General features: G+C 43.6%; 1 protein-coding gene across 17 annotated transcripts in view; it reads right to left on the bottom strand.

Annotated features, from left to right (window-relative positions):
* The window catches only part of LCORL (ligand dependent nuclear receptor corepressor like), a 169,209-nt gene extending 155,989 nt beyond the window's left edge, over positions 1-13,220 (bottom strand). For 2 of the 17 annotated variants that reach the window (XM_024110698.3, XM_065597026.1), the window contains exon 1: positions 12,900-13,067. Coding sequence is in view for 9 of the 17 variants with exons in the window: in XM_042855434.2 (XP_042711368.1) it covers positions 12,900-13,053 (154 nt within the window). In the remaining 8 variants the exon portion in view is untranslated. Of the gene's footprint in view, positions 1-12,198; positions 12,409-12,706; positions 12,825-12,899 lie in introns of those variants that run through there. The other 15 variants (XR_010601536.1, XM_042855434.2, XM_005296175.4 and 12 more) reach the window with 15 other exon arrangements.
* Between the last annotated feature and the right edge of the window lie 8,796 nt (positions 13,221-22,016).

The raw sequence follows: 22,016 nt of genomic DNA, 5'->3' as shown, positions 1-22,016 counted from the left end.
TGGAGTGGGAGGGCCTGTGTCCCCCCGTCACCCACTCCTTGGGTGGCAGACTCCTCCTTTTCCCTGGCCTAGAGAGGCTGGGACCTCTTGCTCATTGACTCAGCCCCTGCTTGAGGGCCTGAGCTCCAGACTGTGTGGTTGCTGCCCCGCCCTGATTGAGGGCCCGGAGCTTTTTCTGACCTATTGGCTCGGCCCCTGCTTAAGGGCCTGAGCCCCTAACAGTGTGTTTGCTATCCACACTACCGCTGGACCAGGACTGATGGCGGACCAGAGCAAGGCGGTGGGATACTCCACAGTCCCGCTGAGGGCCGAACCTTGGCCGAGACTTCTACAGGGTCATGACCCTATTTTAATGGGGTCGCCAGGGCTGATGTTAGACTGGCTGGGGCCCAGGGCCAAAGCTGAAGCCTGAGCCACCCTCAGCTCAGGCTTTGGCTTCAGCCCTGGGTGATAGGGCTCAGGTTACACGCCCCCCTGTCCAGGGGGTAGGGAATCAGGTTCCCCCCACACACACACCCACCCACCCCCTGGAGCAGTGGGGCTTGGGCAGGCTCAGGCTTCAGCCCCCTCCTTGGGGTTGTGTAGTAATGTTTGTTGTCAGAAGGGGGGGCGCAGTGCAATGAAGTTTGAGAACTCCTGCTTTAATGGACATGTTACTTTTGAGGATTTTAAGTGACATGGAAGCTATCAGCTCATGAGCTTATGATCTTTTAAAGACTGCACATCTGATATTTTACAATTAAAAAAATTTTCATTTACCAAAGCTCTACCCCTCCCCCAAGAAGTACCTGCTTCCTCCTGATGTAAAGCCTGACCTTTCTATTTTTTTAGATCTCCACAGTTTGTGTTATAGGAAAGGTTGCTGCCACACTGCAGTCAAGGTTCAGCCAAGCTTTCTGTTTAAAATCTACATACATAATTGGATTACCTTAGATGTTTGTGCATCATCGGGGCCCAGGGGATGGCTAATGATGCATGCAGATTTGGGGTCATTTGCTCAAAGGGATTTTAATATTCAAATTGTTCTAAAAATCCATGTGCATGGACAGACTATCTTGGAGAGAAGAAGTAGTGGGGGGGGGGAAATAAAAATCGATAGAGCAACAGTAGCTGGGAAAGTTTGTGGTGCAAGTTTAGGAGATGCAGCTGAAACAACTTGCTTTTAAATTGTTCAGATGCTTGTTTTTGGTGGGGCAGAGCTAGTGGAAAAAACTAGGACTCTGACCCTCATTAAATGCATATTATTGGACTGCCCCTGAGCTCAGCTATTCAGAGATTTTTCCAAAATCTCTATCACCTCTGCTAATAGTATGAGTGATGTGTTCCTCTTGGGGAAGTTCAGTAACGCACAGACAAATGCCTGAAAAAGCAGGGTGGATACAAATCAAGGATTTAAAAAATATATATATAGATATATAGGATTTATTAAATTTAAAATCATTTTTTTGATAATGGTTTTTTTCCTCAAAGCTATATAAAGATAGTTTTAAGACATTATAGCTCAAAGAGATCTCATCATGGAATAGGGATAATTCTATAGTATGAGACCATATATTCATGTAATGTTTAAGAAAAGTTTTGTAAATGAGTTCCAATAGTTCATGGATTAGGGACCCAATTTTACAGGGTTCCAGGGGCTTCTGTAGAGATTATTTAAGTTAATCTTTCTATCTACCCAATGGGACTCTGTGCTCGGTCTAGAAGATTCCATCAGAGAGGTTTAGTTTTGCAGTTCTCAAACTGTGGATTTCTATATCCAGAGATAACATGCTTGTTAAAGTTTTTAAATAAATACATAGAGGTGTGAAATAACAGACCTCAAACCTATTGTCCCTCTGCAAATTTGTGTACACAGTCAATCCCTTACCTCGCTCTAAAAGTGCAGTTTCAGAATGAATGAATTCTGAATAGAATGATTGTTGGGGGTGGAATAGATCTGGACAAGGAGAAGAAGTCTGGAGATAAATATGAGAAAGGAGGGACAGGCAGCAGAAACAAAAGTGAAATTGTTTGAGCAGCATATTCCAGAAGTCTAAGTGTAGCCTTCATTGATTTGGTATCTACAATACAATTCTCATTAGAAGGGAAAACCTATAATGGCAGCAGGCCATAAAAGAGACCCAGTTTGGGAATTTTTTAATGAAGTTCCTCTACCTGTGGGTAAGACAGGCACACGTGCAAAATGCAAACAGCGCAACAAAAAATGCAAGGCCTGGTTGCCCGAATGAAACAACATCATGAGAAGTTTTACTTCTCAGGAGGAAGCTGTGTTGAAGATGATGAAAGGGACATGTTTGAACATGCAGGATCTTCAGGTTGGTAAACTTATTTCATACTTCTTTTTTGAGGGCTGCCTGTCTTCGTTCTGGACTATTCTTGAATTCTCATGTTTGAGCAAAAAATAATTGTTACTCTATGGTACTACCATTTTAGATGCAGTTGTGATTAAAAAAATAGCTGAAATAGGCAGATCTTCCTTTTACAATTTCACCTTTTAAAATAGTACTGAGTGTCAGTAAATGCAATGAGCAATACTAAATGAGCAGTATGGTAACAATAATTAAATAACTGCATTGACTTATTTTGTTTAGGAGAATCCATCCTCAATGTACAGGATTCTGAAGACTATCCACCTTCAAGATCACCATTATTTTCTATAGTTTCAGAGTTATCTGCCAATTATAGTGTTTCAGTCACAACATGTATGTCACATTAGCCACAGTATATCACCTGTAGCAAAAAGGAGAGAAAAAAAAAAAAAAAAAAAAAAAATCGAGAAACAGCCATAGATAAGTTTGTGAGAAGAACCAGCTGATTACAAAAAGAGGTAATGATGAAAAGATTGTCCGGTTTGTTTATGCAACCAACTATTTTTTCTGTATGATTGAGAACCCACACTTCATTAACAGGGTTCAATAATTAAGACCAAGATACAGTCCACCCAAAAGAGTAGAGGTCACAGGCAAATTGCTGGATAAAGTGTATGAAAGAAATTGAGCAGCATTCAAAAGGTCTAGAGGGTGAAATTGTTAACCTGAGTCTTGATGGGTGGAGCAATGTCCACAATGAGCCTGTTTTATGTGCTTGTGTGACAACAGAAGAAGGGAATGTCTTCTTTACAGAAAGAATTGATACATCAGGACATATTGGCACATACAGCAGAATACTTACAAGTAGTAACACTAAAAGCTATAACAAACTGGAAAAAAATTCAAATGTCTAGTATGCAGCTTGGTCACAGACAATGCTGCAAACGTATCCAAGATGAGAAGAAATTTAGAAGAGAGTCCCAAGCTAACAACATACGGTTGCAGTGCTCATTTGATGCACCTCCTAGCTAAAGACTTCAGTGTTCCAGAAATAAAGGCTAAGGTTGTTGAAATTGCAAAATACTTCCGTAACAACCACTTTGCAGCAGCTGCTAAAAAGAAAGTGGGAGGAACCAAGCTAACTCTCCTACAAGACACGCGATGGAACTCAGTAGTGGACTGTTTTGAGCACTATATCAAGAACTGGCCTAATCTGATGACCGTTTGTGAACAAAATTGTGAAAAAATAGATGGCACTGTCACAGCCAAAGTTCTCAACATTAGGCTTAAGAGAAATGTTAAACGCATGCGGAGTACCCTGAAGCCTACTTCGGTAGCCTTGAACAAAATGCAGGGAAATAGCTGTTTTATTGCTGTTGAAATTTGGAAGGAACTGAGTGAGATCTTAAAAAGAGAAATATGCAAGGACAGTGCTTGTCCTGTTCATTTCTTTTAATGCTTGTAGTTTAACTCTATCTCCAGTTCATTTTCTTGCAAATATTCTCAATACTTGGTATCAGGGTCAAACTGCTGAAGAGGAGTTGGCTATGACATGGACATCCAGCAATCATCCCTCCATAATGCCAACTATAATAAACTTCAGAGCTAAGGGTGAACCATTCAAGAAATAGGTTTACTGATGATGTTTTAAAGGAAGTCACACTAGTGAACTGGTGGAAGTCACCTAAGCACGTGAATTCAGAGACTGTTGAAGTGATCATCTCACTTTTAGCTGCAGTAGTTTATTCTGCCGGCATAGAAAGAATAATTTTCTTCCTTTGGAAGAATTCATTCCATGTTGAGAAATTGTTTGGGACCTGAAAACGCAGGAAAGCTTGTTTTGTTTTTCTTTTCCAGGTTACGAGCAAACAAAAATGAAGGTGAAGACTGAGTTAGCTGCAGAAGCCAATATTTTAAGTTTCTCATGTTGACCTGGATGACAATCAATTTAATTTGTTTTGTTTTTAAAAAAAAAAAAAAATTCATTTAAGTATTTTAGTTAAAAAAATTAAAACAAACCTGATTTTAAAAACTTGAATGTTTAACCAAATTCAAAAATCCATGCTTGTTTTGTTAAAATATTATGTTTGCTGTTGAAGAAAAACAAAAATCCAGAATACATAACATTGTTGTTTTAGTTAAATAAAACAATTTAAATGTCTGTCTGGTGATGTTCTCCTCCTAATACAGCATGGCAAGAAAATCCTCCAAATATTAATGATTAACTGTTTGAATTGGATATAGTTCTCCTCCCAATGATTTCATAAATATCTGCTTCAATTATCTTTGGTAAATGAAATAACCCAACAATCATTCATTTTCTGATATAGCTGTAAAACTAATCTGAAAAGTTTAAAAAAAAATCACTTTAAAAATGTATAGTGTGTACCGTCTAAAAATGAAACCTATATCTGAGTTGTGAAGAAATATATTAAGGTTTAACAACCAACAAGAATGCAATTTTGTATGTAGAAATCCATGATTAAATTGAGTCTTCCTGACTAGTGATTTAAATAATTATTTAAATCAAATCCACCCTGCCCTAAAGGTCAAATTTAGGTGTGGATTAGTAAAGACAGGATAACTACTTCACACAAACACTCAAGACTTCCCAGATAACACCTGTTCAGTAGTCTGGGACATCACCTTTTGTTACCTGACTGGTGCATTGTGTGCCAATAAGCGGCTAAAATTCCCCACAGCAATAGTGCAGCAAAGAGGGCATGGCAGTGTATGAACACCAATGCAGATGAGGCGTTCTTGTTGTCTCAGAGTCTGCGAAAGGGTATTTGACTATGATGAAGTGACTACATTCTCCTTTCTTCTTGACATACCTAGTGAAAGGTCAGCCTCTGAAGGTGACAGTGAGTTTTTCTAGAGGCCTTGAAACTTTAATCATTCTTAGAACTCTTTCACATATTCCTAGATTTCAGAGGCAAGGGGGCCATTGTGATCATCTATTCAGACCTCCCATGTTACACAGCCCAGAAAATAGGGATTTCTGATTCCTCTAGCTGCAGCTGCACCTCTTCTCAGAAACCAGTGCAAGCTCTGGCCACTTGCTGCAATAGATCCCTGAATCAATACAGTTCCACCTAAAAGAGAGGTGGAGTTAGAGTGTACAAAGAGGAATGATAGTTCAATAAAATTCTGAACATAACAGTACAACACAGAAAATAGCAGATTTTGTTAGGAATCGGACAGGTTTGGTTTAGACCGAGCACATATTGCCAATTCCAGAGAGGCAGAGTTAAGATTTTGTGGGGGTGTGATGGGAGACATTACCTTAACTCCTTACTTGCTGGTTTTCAGAGGATTCCATTTAGTTGCCCTTCAACGTCTGGAAAAGCATCAGATAGCACCAGGCAACCTTAACGCCGCATTAAAGTTTATTTGCTAGTGAATTAAGCTACACCACAAAAATACCAATAGTTATACTGGCCTAACAAGATAGCAGCAAGGAAGTTAAAAAAATATATATGTTAGCCCAGATTTTTACCACTAGTTTCCTGGAATATGCAAGTATGAACTGTTCAAATGTTACAAAACCACAGGCTTCTAGGCACAGAATACTTACAAGATGATCTCTAACCCTCTCTACACTACATAATTTAACTACTATAATTTGCACCAGTGAGAGTTTACTGGCAGCGTACATCCACACAAGTCATACTGTTTTGAGTGCAAAGGGTCCACACACAGCATTCCCTGCAGTTATGGCATGGTCTATTAATTGTTCCGTGGAGCAGGTGCATAATGTTTATTTACACTTGTTCACACCATTGCTCTGTTTGATTGCCTGCTTCAAACAGTTCTGTCCTGCATAAGGATCATAACCAACTTTCATCGTGAACAGCAGGAGATATGTCTCCTATACCCCCACACTGGCAGTTTCCATGCAGGAAGGCCACTAAGCTCCTAGTGTAGCCGCAGCCAATTAGACATTGGATACGAGTGGAGACTCAATGTATTTTGATGAGCACAGCCACGTGTGAGGTGGTAGCATTCAAAATGGCAAGGAACCTGATTTTATTCTCTTCCATTTATTCAATAGTAAAAGAAACCTAGAAATTTAAAATTATATTGTTTTCTAATTGAAGCAAGGATTTCTTTCTAGAAGCAGACAAGAAAAGTGCAAAGGTAGGACATCCTTCCAACCATATCAGTGTGGGCACCAGGTAACATACCACTTCTTGAGAGAGAGAGAGAGAGAGAGATGGGAGGGGGACAAGCAGACCCTGGAGCACCACGGAGAGGCAGAAGAATTATTTGAGGATATGAGGGGGGTATAGCGATACCCCTGCCTGTGCATATTTCAATTAATGATCCTTTCTGTTCTTCCTCTTTCAAATCTCAGGAGTGGCAGATCATGCTGAGGCAACACTGGCCTGTTGTAGCAATCCCCAACAGAGTATGAGTAATGCTTGTCTAACCAGCCGTTTCTTTTTCTTGAGTTTCTCAAATGAATTTGGGGAGACAAGAAAGTGAATATATTTTAAAATGCAGGAGTTTTATTTCATTTTATTATCTCTATCCTCCTTTGCTGCTCTGAAGGCTGGAGTGGAAAGGGAAGAAAATTGTTCAGAGCAGCCACATACTACATTGAGTGCTTTCCTGCATACAGGCTGTTGGTGAGTGGCTGGACAGATAGCTTTGGTAGCTCAGTGCTGTCACTAATGGGTGAGCAAGAGCATTAGGGAATTACACTGGGAGGACTAATTACACTGCTGCAGCTGCAAGGTTTGCAGTGCCAGTGCAGTGTCAGTATGGACAAGAGCTGAGTGACTAGGGGCAGGATGCAATGGTAGTCTACACATGCTCTGAGTAAATCACAATAATGGTTTAAAATAACTCTGCACTGTTGAAAGGAACTGTGTATGAAAAAAATTTACAGGAGTGCTAAGGAATTAGAAAGTTGGCGACACCACAAAAATGCTGTACTTCAGAAAAGTCTTTTGATTGAGATAAAGAACAACCATGACAAACGCACTGAAGAGACACACATTGTCAAGGACAACATGGAAGCAAGAGACAAAGCGCTTCCAACAGCCAGCCCACAGTCATGGAATAATCTTCCCCAGAACCATCATGGATCCTCATTAAGACAAAATTCAAAACCCATCTTTTCACCAAAACTTTTCAAGAATATAAAAAAAGAAAGAACCCAAATCCTTGAATCTGATGTTTGAACATCCTACACATAAATGCTTACAAACCAATCACAACATTGTGCATGACAATTATCAGAAAATAAAATTGACAAGAAAAAATGAAAGTGAATATTCTGTATTTATCATTTAAATTGAGGTAAGTGGGAAAGTTAATAAATTGGGATATTAAAGTTTAGATTTAAAAAAATTAAAGTTTTATTAACAAAGGTAATATTTTTAGAGAAACATACAGATGCTGTTTAAACAGATCATCTCCCTTTCAAATTTTAGAAGTCTAGTTACATTTTCACCATTTATGCTTTATTTTCTTGATTTCCAAACTGAAAATGTTGAGTACATACTAACCAGGGTTGCCAAACTGAGGACCACGAACCAGTGATGGTCCACAGAAGGCTGGCTAGTCAAATGGTGCTGACTACTCCCTTTATTCCAACAGAGGGAAATAGAACTCATAGGAGAGGAGGATGGTGTGAAGAATAAAAAGACAGTATGCTTCCTCTTTCACCAAAAAAATGAAGAAGATAAAAAGATTGTTCCTCTGAGGACAGTTAAACACACGAGCATATTTTCCTAATATTACTTTTCCAAATAAGTAATTTCTATCATTGTCTCAGGGATGTTGTGGGATAGCAACTGGGAGGAGAGGTGGTCTAGCTAGCTCATCGCAAATGAGGAGAGAAGTAGGCCACACTTTGAAAATGTTGGAGACCCTCTGATTTAAGAAGTTTCATTCTGATTCTAACACTAACAGATTAGGTGGATTCACTAAGCTACAGCGACAGTTCAAATATAAAAATACTTTGCCACTGTAATAAGGAAATATGCAGATACTTCTGTTTATATGAGGTTTTATTTAACCTATATTAAATTACATACAAGAACTACATATTAAAAAAAAAGTTAAGACTCTGAAGTCAAGCACTCAAAAGTGAGGAAGTTTCAAAATTAAAACTATTCATGTAACATTCTTTTAACATCTTTTGTATGTAATTTCCTAGGTTTTTTGTTGTTGTTGTTTTTTAAAAAGCAAACTGAAGAAACAGAAATTCCATCATGTGGAACCATATTGACCTCCGCATGGGTCATCAGCAAGGTTGGGGCCTTTAGCTCCACAGTGCAGACCTCTACCACTAGTAACTCCATTAGCTCAAGTAAATGTAAAATGTTGTTATCCTCGAAGTGGACATGCCCCTAGGGAGGGCTGACATATGCACTTCATTGGTTTTAGCATCTATACCTGCTAAACAGCAAAGGAATGTTGAGATTCTAGAAATCTGGCTAAAATTCAAGGTTCTGAAGGAGAGTGCACTCTAATGAGACTGGCACAAGGGCAACTCACCTGCCAAATGTCAAGCCCCTGCTCCAAAACATGGAAGCACTAGAACTTAACAGAAATGGCGAGAACAAACCAACCAACCTAACAAAAAAGGACACAAACCCCACACACTATCAAGGGCAAAACAAAACTCCTTAATCGCTCTTATTTTAGCTGAAACTTCCAGAAAATTGAGCCTGAGACAGATACCCAGCATGAAAATTTCAATCTCAATGGCTATTTGGCAAACTTGTAAGCAACTAAAAGCAGAGTCTTCTAATGGAAAGTGTCAACCTTAACTTCAATGAAACCTAAAGTATGGTCCTAAAAGTCATTCAAACTGCTATTTTAAGAACTACTTAACCGCATGTTAGAAATCCACTCTTAAAAATTCATACTAAATTACCCACATTTGCTCTTCTGGGAAATAATCCCAAGAGGTAACAAAGACCTGCAATTCTAAGTAAAATGTTTGACAACTGTGGGTGCCTGTTCCCCATCAAAACTGTGCCCCTAATAATTTCATATAATTGGATTTAATGTATTGATAAGTAAAAGTGACCGTTAACACTGTACCATGGAGACTCCAAAAAGGGATGCCTCCCAGGCTAAAAGGAGCCATACTTCCCTTGACTAAGTTAGTACTGCTAGCATTAGATCCATTTAAAGAAAGAAAAAGGGGGGGGGGGGGAGAGAATATAGTGTATGAAACCTCAGTTTTATAGCTCCATGCTCATAAAGCTATAAAATTATCAAACCCCCTCAACTTAATGGAATGCTACTGGGAAATCAATGAACGTTAAAGTTTTTAATTCAAAAAGATAACAGACCTTTTCTGCAAGCATTCTGACATATGCCTATGCAGAATGTCTTTCGCAGTTGAAAAGACATTTCTTCTGAGTCTACATCTTTCAAGAACTGCTACCAAACCAATTTAGATTTTCAATCACTCCAGTTTTTTAAGGTGAGAAATGTTAGTCAAGACTCTAAATGTTCTGGTATTTTCATTTAGAATTGCATCACATCTTCAGTTTCTCAAACTCTTAAATATCTATACCAAAAAAATCAAACATATAAAATGTTCAACTTTTCACTAATGAAAGAAACAAAAGAGTTTGATTCTGTCCCCTAACTTCGCACTGAACAGTGCCTTGTTCTGCAAGCAGTCATTTGTTGAAATTAATGACAGTACTCAATATAACCTAGGATGGCAGCACTGAGTCTTTGGTCTGTTAGATAAAATCCCTTTAGTATAGGATTATCCATCTTAGAAAGATAATGTAACACGGAAATAACTTGTGCAAAGCACTTTGAGATCCTCAAATAAAAAACCCTACAAAGAGATGCTAGTGACCAAGTTTGTAATCAATAAATTGTGATATATCAGAAACAAAGTGGTTCCATCTCAGAGTTAGAAATGAACTGCTAGCTTTGTTTAAGAACCCAGATTTCCCTCCTCCTCCATATGACCAACCAATAACTTGACATATATGAAAGAGTTAACCTAGCTGTTTTGTTCTACCTTTCATATTTTGTTACTATTTCCCATTCTTACCAGCATTTAAGCCTTTCAATCTCTGAAGAAGTCTTCCTTGCCTGAAGAAAACTCCAACTATCAAATTGATGGTTTCACCTACTAGGCAAGATAGTTTATTGAACCAAAGTCCACGAGGTTTCAAAAAGTAGCAAAAGCCTGAATGTACACTATTTCCATTCTCCTGCCCATCCACTTTCCTGCCATTTTGTTAACGCTTTCTCTTAGCTAAGAACTGCTCAAAAAGCCCATATAAGAGTACATAACTGAGATAGGGATTGTGACTAAACATTAACCCTATAGCAATGTACTTCCTCCTTAGCAGTTATAAAGGGATACGTACAATTACTATTCGTTCAATATCAGTGTGTTCCGTATGTTCCGCACCGTAGAGAACAAAGAATCTCTACCCTAAATCTATAATCTGAGACAAACGTAAAAGCAAACACAGAGCACTAAGTGACAACATGGTGGAGTCTATTTAGGAATTCAGTAGTTATGTTTTAGATTTAGATTTAGTGAACCACAGCACGCTGACAGCATTAAAATAAAGGGCCTGGCAAAAGTGCCTTTTAAATACAACACAATTGGGATTTGCTGCACCAGCATAAGGAGGACAAACCATGAATGAATGCCATACTGAAAAAAAAAAAAAAAAAATTATGATAAGACTAGGGAAAAATTACAAAAGGAGTGATAAAAGTAAGGTATTGGCAAAGTAAAGGAGTTTTGGTTGTTCTGTATCCGTGTAATCAAATTGAACTAAAATTAAAAAAAAAAAAAAAAAAAAATCCTGTTGCTAGAAATTTTTTTTTTTTATTAAAGTGAACCAACAAGCTCTAAAAATCACACAAACAACTTTGCATGAAGTTGGGTGAACATTAGAGCAAACTTGACAAACAGATTAAAAAAAAAAGAAAGAAAAACCATAAGTTTCTATCTTCATTTTGCTAGGACAGGAGTGTACTATCATGTGAGGTTTTCCTATCACCAGCCTTCACCTTCTATCGGATCCTGTCATGAAGATATAATTTTGCATTTAGGCCATCTGATATAATTAAAGATGATATGTATTAAGTCTGAGCAGGTGGGTGACACATACCCAAGTTTCCCCCCATTACCGTATCTAAGTAGCCCACTGAACTACAACTCACCTTATAATCCTAATGACACTGGGTTTTAGCTTCCTACCACAAAAAAAAATACCAAGAAAAGTTTGGTTTTTTTTAAACACTTGGTGTTTTCTATAACCAAAGCTATAACTTCCCCCCCCCCCGGGGGGGGGGAAGCAAACAGCCCCACACACACCCTTCAAAAGAAAATCTTTCACTTGAAAGAATATTTTTCACCTAACACCAACAGATCAGTCTGATTTGCAATTTACTTTTAAAGCAACCTAAATCAGGGGGCTACAAGGTTATGGAGACAATTCTTTGCAATGCAGAAGACAGTCTTCCTATAAAGTATATATCAGATATTTAATTCAGACTTCAATCTTTGTCTCAGACACACAAAAATGCTCAGTGAATTCAAGCCTATCATCTCAGTCATCGAGGTGTGTTTTCATGGCTCACCCATTGGGGAGATCAATGCAAAGAGAGTAAAGAATCTGCTATGCCATTTAAAGACTATTTGTTTTACCTGTCTCCCTGACAAGCAAGATCTCAGTATGGACAATAAAAATGAACACCTTCCACCGATCCCTAAATATTCACCAACAAGCAGGCGACTACCAAAAAAAAATATTTACAGAGATCGATCAATATGATAGCTCATATAATAAATAAGGAAGGGGACAGAAGGGAGACAGAGTCATTCCCTATTATCTCATACATTCACCAAGCGACTGAACAAATCCCCTTCCCGCACCTAGGAGCGGTCTCCAGTCACAGGTATCCATCTAGCAGCAGCCCAGCGTGGCTGAGCATCGACAGGCTCCCCCACAGGCCGAGATAGGGTGTTAAAGCGGGGGCGGCTCTCTGGTGCTCTCCCCCCGTGTGGGGATGTCAGCGCGAAGAAGTTTGAAAGGCACCCAGACTTGCCTCCCCCGGGCCCTCGGGGAGTCACATGACACAGGGGAACTGCACGAGAGCCTCAGGACAGGCTGGGGGGGGGGGGAAGTGAGGGGAGAACTGCCGTCGCCATGACAACTTACAAGGGGGGAGGGAAAACTTCAAATCCCAACCGTCAGTGCAGGAGCTGCTCCTTCTTAAAGGCGCAAACACACCCGGATCCCATTCTCCCCCCCCCCCTCCCGGTGGGGGCAGCCGGCGCTCCTCGCACAAGCGAGGAGACGCGCCTAGACAAAAGGACCCGAACCGAGAAAGGGCCAGCCTGTCTTTCCCATCCCGCCGAGCTCGGCCCCAACGGGACTCACTACCGCTCTCCTCCCGCGCCGCGCGGAGAAACCCGGGGCTGCAAACCTTTCCCCATCTCCTGGGCAGAGACCCTGGGGCGCCGCTTCCGCCCGCCGGGAAAGACTCCTGAGCCGCTCCTCCACCAGCGTTACCCTCCCCCCGGCAGAGACCCGACCCCGCTCTCCCGCGGCAGAGGAGTCTCCCCTCTCTTACCCACACAGTGCATGAGGCGGTGCCGCCAGGAGTCGAGTTCTCGGCGGACTCCCCTGCGCTCCGCCGTGCAGCGAGGGCTCCGGCACTGAGGGGAGGAGGCAGCGGCAGGAGGAGCGGGAGCCGCGGCGGCCATTCTGTCTGTTTCCTTTTCCATCTGCCTCTGACCTCACGCCCGCTCATTTACATACGAGCGCGCGCGCCACCAGAAGAGCGCGTGCCCGCGCCTCCCCCTCAGCGGCATCCGGGAGGGGGAGCGCGCACCGCCTGGCGGGTTTGGGATGGTGATTGACACGTGTCCCCTCCTCTGTCCAGACGAAGTGGGGAGGCGGATCGAAGCCTCCTCACACCAAGTAGCAGTCAAGGCTCCTCCCACCCTTCTCGGTGGGGCCGGGCGGGGCCGAAGAAGCGTCTGGACCAGTTGTGGATGTGTCAAAACTTTGTCCAAATTGTTGGGCTGCTTTGGCAACTGGATGTAAAATGGGCCCCCTGGCTGCCCATGGACTACGAATCCCAGAAGGCACCACGCCACCTGCCCGAGCCCAACGCAGAGAGCCAGCAGCATTGCCCCCCGGGAGCGGTAGTCCGTATCTCAGCCCTTCCCCCTCTCCACCTGTAGAGGGTTGGGTCGGACTCGCGTAGGGTTGCCACCTGGCCCTGGAGCCACCATCTGAGGTTGGCTGCTACAAAGGTAACAGTGAGGGTTAATAATGGGGTCTGATACCATGATAATGGGCATCTGACAAGTGCCTCACACAGCTGCACCCAGCCCTATCCCCCAGCACCAAGAGAGTGTGAGCTGGCATCCTTTCCTGCCCTATCCCCATTGCTGGGAGAAAGTAAAACCAGATTAAGGTAATCCCAGACTCTGGATACAGAACCTTCCCACAGCTCTGCCTTGGCTTGTTTGGGAAGATGGTGTAAGGGAGAGGGCTCCCAGAGAGAGTGTGTCATGGAGCAATCTCCCCCCACAACCCAGAAAAATTAGGGGGCTTCGGTTCCACCTCCATCCTGGGAGAAGCAGGAGAAGCAATTGGAGGACTCTACTACTTACTGTAGCCACTGAGCTATATCTGGTTGGATGGGTGGACCAAACCCACTGCACTCCTGCCACACAGAGATCACAGTTGGCGTGTTGGTGAGGCCCTCCAGTACAATGGGTCTTGTAGTTAATGCCTCATTGATATACGTGGAACAATTTACATCTCCCAGAGTTCTTGTTTCAGGCTCTATGCAGATTCAGGTAGTCATCACAGCATCAGTTACACTCTGGTCTCATTTTCATGCATTGCTTTGCAACCACGAGGGCTAGAAACTTACTTTTTTAAATGAGAGCTGAGTTTTTTGACATAATTGCGACTCTGGGAGCTAAGAGTTTAGTCATGGAGCTATACTTCTACCCACCCCTATGTTACCTATGCCTTAATCTAGCCCTGGGAGAGAAGGAAATCTCTCTCTTCCCACACAACTACACCTGTCTTATCCACTGCACCATGAGAGTGAGAGAGAGAACTGTCATCATTCCCCTACAACCACCTCTTAACCTGTCACAGTACTGGGAGAGAGTGAACTATCACCCTTACCCCAATGCCAATCCTGACATAGCACCATGAGAGGAAGAAGCATCATAATTCTATCTCTCACTGACTTGCCCAAAATCACACATCTAGGTAGCATGCAGTGCAGTTCTAGCCATGAAGAAGAGCTATGTATGGCTCGAAAGCATGTCTTGCTCATCAACAGAAGTTGGTCCAATAAAAGATATTACCTCATGCACCCCATCACTTCTAGCTAGTGACACAGCTGGGGGTTTTCAAGAGTTTCCAGGCTACCAATCAGTCTTCTACAACGCACTTCCTTAAATGGCAGCCTCGGCCTTTTGACTTACTATTTTTTTATGCAGTCCAGGTCCTGGGGCCAAAAGTGGAAATGATTAGAACAAGGAGGAAGATTTAAAATAAGATTGTATGGATCAGTGTTAAATACAGCAAAATTATTCATTCCCCACAATTTGAGAGTATGACTTTAATACATGGGCAGTGGGTATCAAAGGTGAGGATGAGCCTCCCCAAACAGCCCGGAATGGCCCCACCCATGCTCTGCCCCCAGGCTCCCTCCTGGCTGCTTCCAGTTCCCGCTATTCCGCTGGGGTGGGCGGCCAGCCTGCGGCTGGGGCCATTCCACCCAGCACTCTGGGGCTGGAGCCGTGCCACCCACACCCCCACCCGGCGCTCTGGGGCTGGTGGCATCTTGGACTGTGCTGCCCACTTCCTCCCCCTGCCCAGTGCTCCAGGGTTGGGGCCACGCTGCCCACCTGGTGCTCTGAGTTAGGAGAGCTGGGGCAGCCCAGGGCTGGGGGCTGGCGGCTGTGGTGAGAGTGCTCTGGGCTCCAGTGGGGAAGGAGTGCAGCCTCGGGCAGAATGGGAGGGGCTGGGGACTAGCCTCCCCCAACTGACAGTTCACACACTGCCCATTCTTCAATACTAATCCCCAAAGAGGGAGTGAAAATTAGCAGCAGGATTATGTAACACCATCTGTAGTACTTGAGGCTCTCCATCAATTTAAGAGTTAAATTTTTTGACTACTCTGTTAGAAGTAACAACTAAGATTATCACTGCAAGAAAGTAGAGAAAAATAATTTTTATTTAGTTTGCTTACTTTGCATTTGATACCACTTGGATATAGTCAATTTCACTGTTTTGTATTAATAGTTTCACTTCCTTCTTCTGAATCAATGTGAAGACTCACTCAGCACTGTCTTAGAGGAGCTCATAGGAACATTGCTCTCCATGCCCTGCAAAAGGGTGATGAACAGTCTTGAGTTTAATGGCCAGGAAGTGAAGCAAGGGTGGAGGAAGTCAGAGAGAGCCCTGAGTTCACTTCTCAGACCCTGGTACAGGGCTGGGAACCACTTTTTTTTTACTCCTTAGACCCCTCTATAGATTGTGGGGCACCTAACAAGTGACAAATGCCCCTCTGTGAGTTTTCCAGGATCTTCCTGGCAGTGGAGAAGGGCCTCGTGGTGGGGGGCCTCTACTTCCCCCTCAAGCCACTGGAGGACCTGGGTGCATGGATGGTCACCTCCATCCCGCCTTTCCTCCTCAGTGCTGTCCTTTTGCCCCTGGAGCCGGCTGAGGAAGCTATGGCAACTGAGGAGTCCCTTCCAGACAAGGCCTCGGAGGGAAGCTCTCCCCCCGCTCCTTTGTCATCTTCCACACACACCCCCATCAGCACCAAGGTGGACATCGCCTCAGTTGCTGACGGGGAGGATCCCGTGGTTGCAGGTGGGGACTTCTGCTATATCTTCAAGGAGATCAAGGCCCTGGATCTGCCCAGCCGCAGATGTCTGCCCACTTGAGGCTGCTGAGCCCATTGTGACTGTGGTTAGTGCTGAGCGGTTGGGCCCTAAACCTTTGGTTGCGCTCCTTTCTGAGGTGGGGCGACTACCCCCCCTGCAACCTGGGGCTCCAGACCAGGACACTTTCCTGTCCAATGCTGTGGCTGCAGGCGCCAAGCCCACCACAGCGCCCAAGCCTGGCATCGTTGAGGGCCCTCTTCCCACATCCATCCCTTTGACCCCCATGCCCAGATAACTGTTGCGCACCCCGGTGGCCTAGCTGCCAAGGCCCCTAGTCCCAGTTCCATTCCTGCCCCTGGCCCCGATCCCACCTCCACCCCTTCCATTTCCCATGCTACTGCTGCCCCCGGGGTTGTCCTGTTTCCCTTCTCTGTTGATAACTCTCAGGAGGCAGTTTTTCTATTTCCCTCTCCTAGCCCACCCAGGGGGAGGCTGCATAGGGCACCAAAATGGCTAGGGATGGCCCTGGGTAGGGGGACCGGGAGGCAGGATGCCGGGGCCTACCAGTGGGCCCACAAGTTCCGTGACTCCCTGGTCACTTTCAGAGTTGATCAAGGGTTGCTGCAGGACCCAACGGGGGCTGGCAGCACTCCTGCCCACCAGGATCCTCCCCTGTCCCCACGATGAAGCCAACCATCTTTATCACCTTGAACACCCTGGGCTGTAGGGTGGGTCTCCACAGGTGCCACGTGCTCTCCTTCCTTCGAGCGGGAGTACTCTGTGATCTTCCTGCAGAAGACTCACACAGACCCAGCTGCCAAAGTCAGCTGGCAGCTGGAGTGGGGGTGTACTTCAGCCACCTCACTGCTTTTTCAGGTGGAGTGGCCATCCTGTTCTCCCCCAACCTATGGCCCGAGATGCCAAAGGCGGCATGCGAGCTGATTTTCAGTGGCACTCACACTGCCAGGGTCCTGGCCACCGGTCCGGGGGGCTCTGCATTTTAATTTAATTTTAAATGAAGTGTTTAGTATTCTTAAACATTTTAAAAACCTTCTTTACGTACAACAATAGTTTAGTTATATATTATAGACTTATAGAAAGAGACCTTCTAAAAACATTAAAATGTATTAGTGGCACGTGAAACCTTAAATTAGAGTGAATAAATGAAGACGTGGCACACTTCTGAAAGGTTGCTGACCCCTGGTCTATGCCCTGATACCGGGCCCAGAGCAAATGCACTTCTTTCAGCTGGAGTCTACCTTCCTCGGCTTCTTGAATCCTCATATGTGCCTTGTCCTGGTTGGGATTTCAACACCACCCTAGACAAGTGGGATTGCTCAGGGAACAAGAGGTGCCCAGCTGCCGCAGACATCCTCTGGGAGATCATAGACCATCACTTTCTGGTGGACATTTGGCGCGACCACCATCCAGATGACGATTCCACCTACACTTATGTCTGGAGGGAGGATGCTTGGTTGTGCCACTCCTGGTTGGACTGCATTTATTTACCTCGCATCCATCTTTTGTGGACTGGCTTATTGGCATTTTAATAATAGCTTGCTAGAGGATGTGGGCTTTGTGGTTTCCTTCCAGGAGTTTTGGCTGGCCTGATGTGGGCAAAGGCACGTCTTTCCCTTGGTGCAGCGATGGTAGTATGTGGGGAAGGTTCATGCCTGGCTTTTCTGCTGTGACTACATCTGGGGTGCCAGCTGACAGAGGGATGTGGTAATAGAGCAGCTGGAGCGGGAGGTCTTGGAGCTGGAGAGGCATCTGACTGCCAACCCGGGGGGCCCATCCCTCTGCGGAGCATGCCAGGAAAAGCAATCATTGGCCTCAGGGTGCCTTCGTTTGATCCCGCATCTGCCTCCATCAGGAGATGGATCGCGGCTCCTGCTTCTTCTATTGCTGGAAGAAAAGGAGGGGGACCAAGAAACACATCACTTGTCTCCTGGCAGGTGATGGCACCCACCTTACGGATCCAGGGGAGGGCCAGGGCCTTCTATACCAACCTCTTCTCCCCAGGTCTGGCCAATGCCTGAGGAGTGCTTTGGACAGACTCCCGATGGTCAGCACGGGTGACCAGGATCGGCTGGAGCTGTCTCTCACTCTGGCCAAGTTCTTGGAAGCCCTCCATCTGATGCTCATCAATAAATCTCCAGGTATTGATGGGCTGACCGTGGCGTTCTACCGCGCATTCTGGGACATCCTGGGCCCTGATCTTGCCATTATCTGGGCTGTGGCCACTGGCTCCCTGGACTCCTCTGAGGAGCAGTAGGTGCTGTCCGAGGTTCTCTGCTCAGTGTTCCCTTCTGGCTCCCTGTTTTTGACCCTGTGACATTCATTCCCATTCCTGCTCTGTCATTCGTTATCTCCCAACTTTATTTGAACCCTGGGTTTAGTGGCTCCTCCCTTAGGCCACTAAGCGGAAGGGGTCTTCCCATGCGGGCAGGCCTGCAGGATGCCACCTGCCTCCCAGGAATTCAATAGGTACTCACTCCCTGCACTCTGTCACAAGGGGGAGAAGTGGGGGCCAGGACAGGGTCCTTGCCGAGGGTGGGGACTGGAGTTTGCTCCCCTCTCCCCCCCCAAGAAATATCAAAAGTGGCACCACTGGCCTCAGGCTGCATTGGCTGGAAGTATGGACAGAAGGAGACCTCTTGCTCCCTCCTGTTGTTCAGCAGAGCCAGGCAGCAAGAATAAGTGACAGCATGGCAGTCACTTGCCTGCAACTGCTCTCAGAGGCATGTGCACATCAGATTGCACATCTCTCCCTTTCCTCACCCTGTACCTCCTGTTATGCACAGGGATGATCCCCAATTTGCATGAGTCTTTCATGCAGTAACAAGGGAGAAATATTTCTTTTTTTAAGATAGGAAAAACCTAGTAAAAGAAATTTGCTGGGGAACTCAGGCACGTCGATTTTTACTAAAATGAAGTTTGGTCAATTACAAGGTAACATCTCTTTAATAAGTAAAATATAGTAAAAATAAACCTCTGCCTCAAAATGTTCAGTGGTTAATCTGTATTGCTGTTGCTCTTCATACAAAGGTTTCATGTGCTTTTGAAGAAGCTTCTGCTTTAAGCATTTAGGGATATTGCCCTATGAATTTTAGGAGGCAGTTGTTTTGTATTCCCTGTGTGTAAAAGGAATATTCAGTGACTACCTTCAAACTGAAACTATAAAGATCTGATCTTGCTCTCACTGAAGTGAAAAGGAAGTTTTGCAAATAACTTCAGTGGCAACAGGGCCACACCATATGAAGAAGTTTTTCTAAAAGGAAATGTTCATAAAAATTTTGTTTCTGCAAAACCAGTAATTTTAGATATCATATGTGACTAAGTACATACAATATTTTAAAATTACAAATAGAATAGGTTTAAATACTAATAATAACAAATAATACATAAATAATAATAAAGAAACACAACTTAAAACATCACTCATTTGAACATTTTGCAAATGGTTAAACACCTATGATTACTATAAATTGGAAGAGTAGAGGGGAATCATTTTTCATTGTTTTTCCAATTTTTTTACTTTGTTTGGCAAAACTTTTGCATAGTCAGTTCCCTTGTTTGACAGAATTTTTCACACATCAACAAAGGAGAGAAAAATAAGTAAATGTGATTAACACACAAAAGTTGACAGGGAGATTCAGGAAAAGGTCCAGTATCTGAAACTATTTGTAATTCATTCTTTAAAACTGACTAGATTTTAAGCTTCTGGTGCCCTGTTAAATATAATGCCTTAAACTATATTTGCTGTGGAGGCCAGGTCTTAGACTTGCAAAATCTTGTCATTAGAATTTTGAAACTAGAACCAAGTGGGGCTCCAGATCTACGATGCAGTTTATTTAAGCCATCAAAAGATGTGTTTTTATTTTTTAAAAAGTGTTCTGATTTTGCCCCATCTCTTCTTAAAATTCCTCCTCGGTGAAGGAATCTACTTTGTTCCAGGGTCAGTCCTTCATCATTGAACTCATTAGGATTTTTCCCATTGACCTCAATGAGAGAAGAATCAGCCCTTCAGTGAATGAGTTGTGGGGCAGAAACCGGAATAACCAGAGGCAGAGGTGCTGATTTTCTAATGTGCCAGGGTTGTTCCCCCCTCGGCTCTGCCCCAGGCCCCATCCCCAATCCACCCCTTCTCCCAAGGCCCCAACTCTGCCCTGCCTCTTCCCACCCTGCTCTGCCCCACCTCTTCCCTCCCCCGAGTGCACCTCACTCTCACTCCTCTCTCCTCCCCCTACCCCCAGTGCCTCTTGCATGCCACAGAACAGCTGATCACAGGGGTGGGAGGGGGAGGCACTTATTGATAGGGCCACCAGTGGGTGGGAGGCACTTGGGAGAGGGGGAGGAGCTGAGCGGGGGGGCTGTCGATGGGTACTGAGTTGGTGCCTATGACCCGAGGACAGAGTGGTAACTTTATTTAAATTTGTTTGAAGGACCTATCTTAAGTAGTCACTCAAAGAACCAGGAAAAATCAGTTACCCAGACTTGTCCCTTAAGTAAAGATCAAACAAAATTGAACTGAATGCCAAGGGGATTCTTTAATGTAGTAATTGAAGACAGGGGGCTGCCTATTGGAGGTGGTCTTTAGGGCATATTTCATTGTTCATATTTTAATTTTGGGGAAGAAAGTCAAATAATTGCAACAGTTTATGGTTTAATATTTCAACTGTCAAGTTGTGACATTTTGAATGTGATTTTAACTTTGTCAATGATATTGCAAAACTGTTCTTCGCCATCATTTAAAAGCCTTTTTATGATTAATCTCCCAACAGTGAAGTTCACTCCAGTCCAGGGAGCATGCACATGGCTCCATGTGCCACTTAAGCACTGCTTTGTGTAAAATTGGGAGGAGAAGTTACTACTACAGAAGCAGTCCAATCTAACCACTTGAAGTCCTGCACTAAGTCTTGTTTATTTATTATTTGAATCCAAATAATAGACTCTCACTCTCAAATGAGTGAGACTTGGCAGCTCTAGATTGTATTTATATTCTTGAGAAAAGAAAGGGGTTAATCAATTACTGATACACTTGTCATTTGATAAGCTTATCGCTCAGTATTACAGAAGACTTACAGATATTAGGGTAGCTAAATAACTGAAGAAAATGAAAGGCTGAGAAATAGTATTACTGTGAAACCTGCACTAAAGACCATCTCTAATTCAACCAGGTAGATTCTGTCTCTAGCCTGTCTAATGCTTGTTTAATAATTACAATGAACATTAAATTGCCAACATGTTAAATTTACTTTAACACTGGGCACTTTCCAATAATTTAATAAACCATAAAAAGCCAGAAACTCTAACCTTCTAATGTATTAGAGACCACTTACCACATCATGTTTTGTAGTGCTGGAAATTTTTTTTTTAATATAGAACTGCTTTCTTACCTTATTTTTTTAAGAGCTCTGAACTGTAATTGTTTCTTACTGGTTATTAAGGGCTCAATCCTGCAGGTTGCTGAGGGCCATCTATGACAGTTCCTACAGGAGTCACACAGCACTTCTCAGGACCAAGTCCTCCAGCTCTCTTCAGAGGTCCAAATATGCTTACCCAGGTTTTGACCAGGGGGATTCTGCCTCCATTTCTGGCAGTCTGAGTAAGTCAATCACTATCTTATAATGCACCTCCTTGTGCAAGCAACTTCAGGGAAATCAGATTTCAGGAGGTAAAAATGTCTGCATTTCTTCAGCAGAACTATGACTCTGAGGATGCCATCTCCTTAGATATGTGAGTGCTAGGTATGTATAGTGGCTAACTTGTGCTTAGTCTTATGATTTAGTGGTCAATAAAGAGGTTTAAAAAATTCTGTA

The sequence above is a fragment of the Chrysemys picta genome, chromosome 5 (assembly GCF_011386835.1).
Source record: "Chrysemys picta bellii isolate R12L10 chromosome 5, ASM1138683v2, whole genome shotgun sequence".
Lineage (NCBI taxonomy): Eukaryota > Metazoa > Chordata > Testudines > Emydidae > Chrysemys > Chrysemys picta.
Note: the sequence above shows the minus strand (reverse complement) of the source record. Positions and strands in the feature narration are given on the sequence as shown.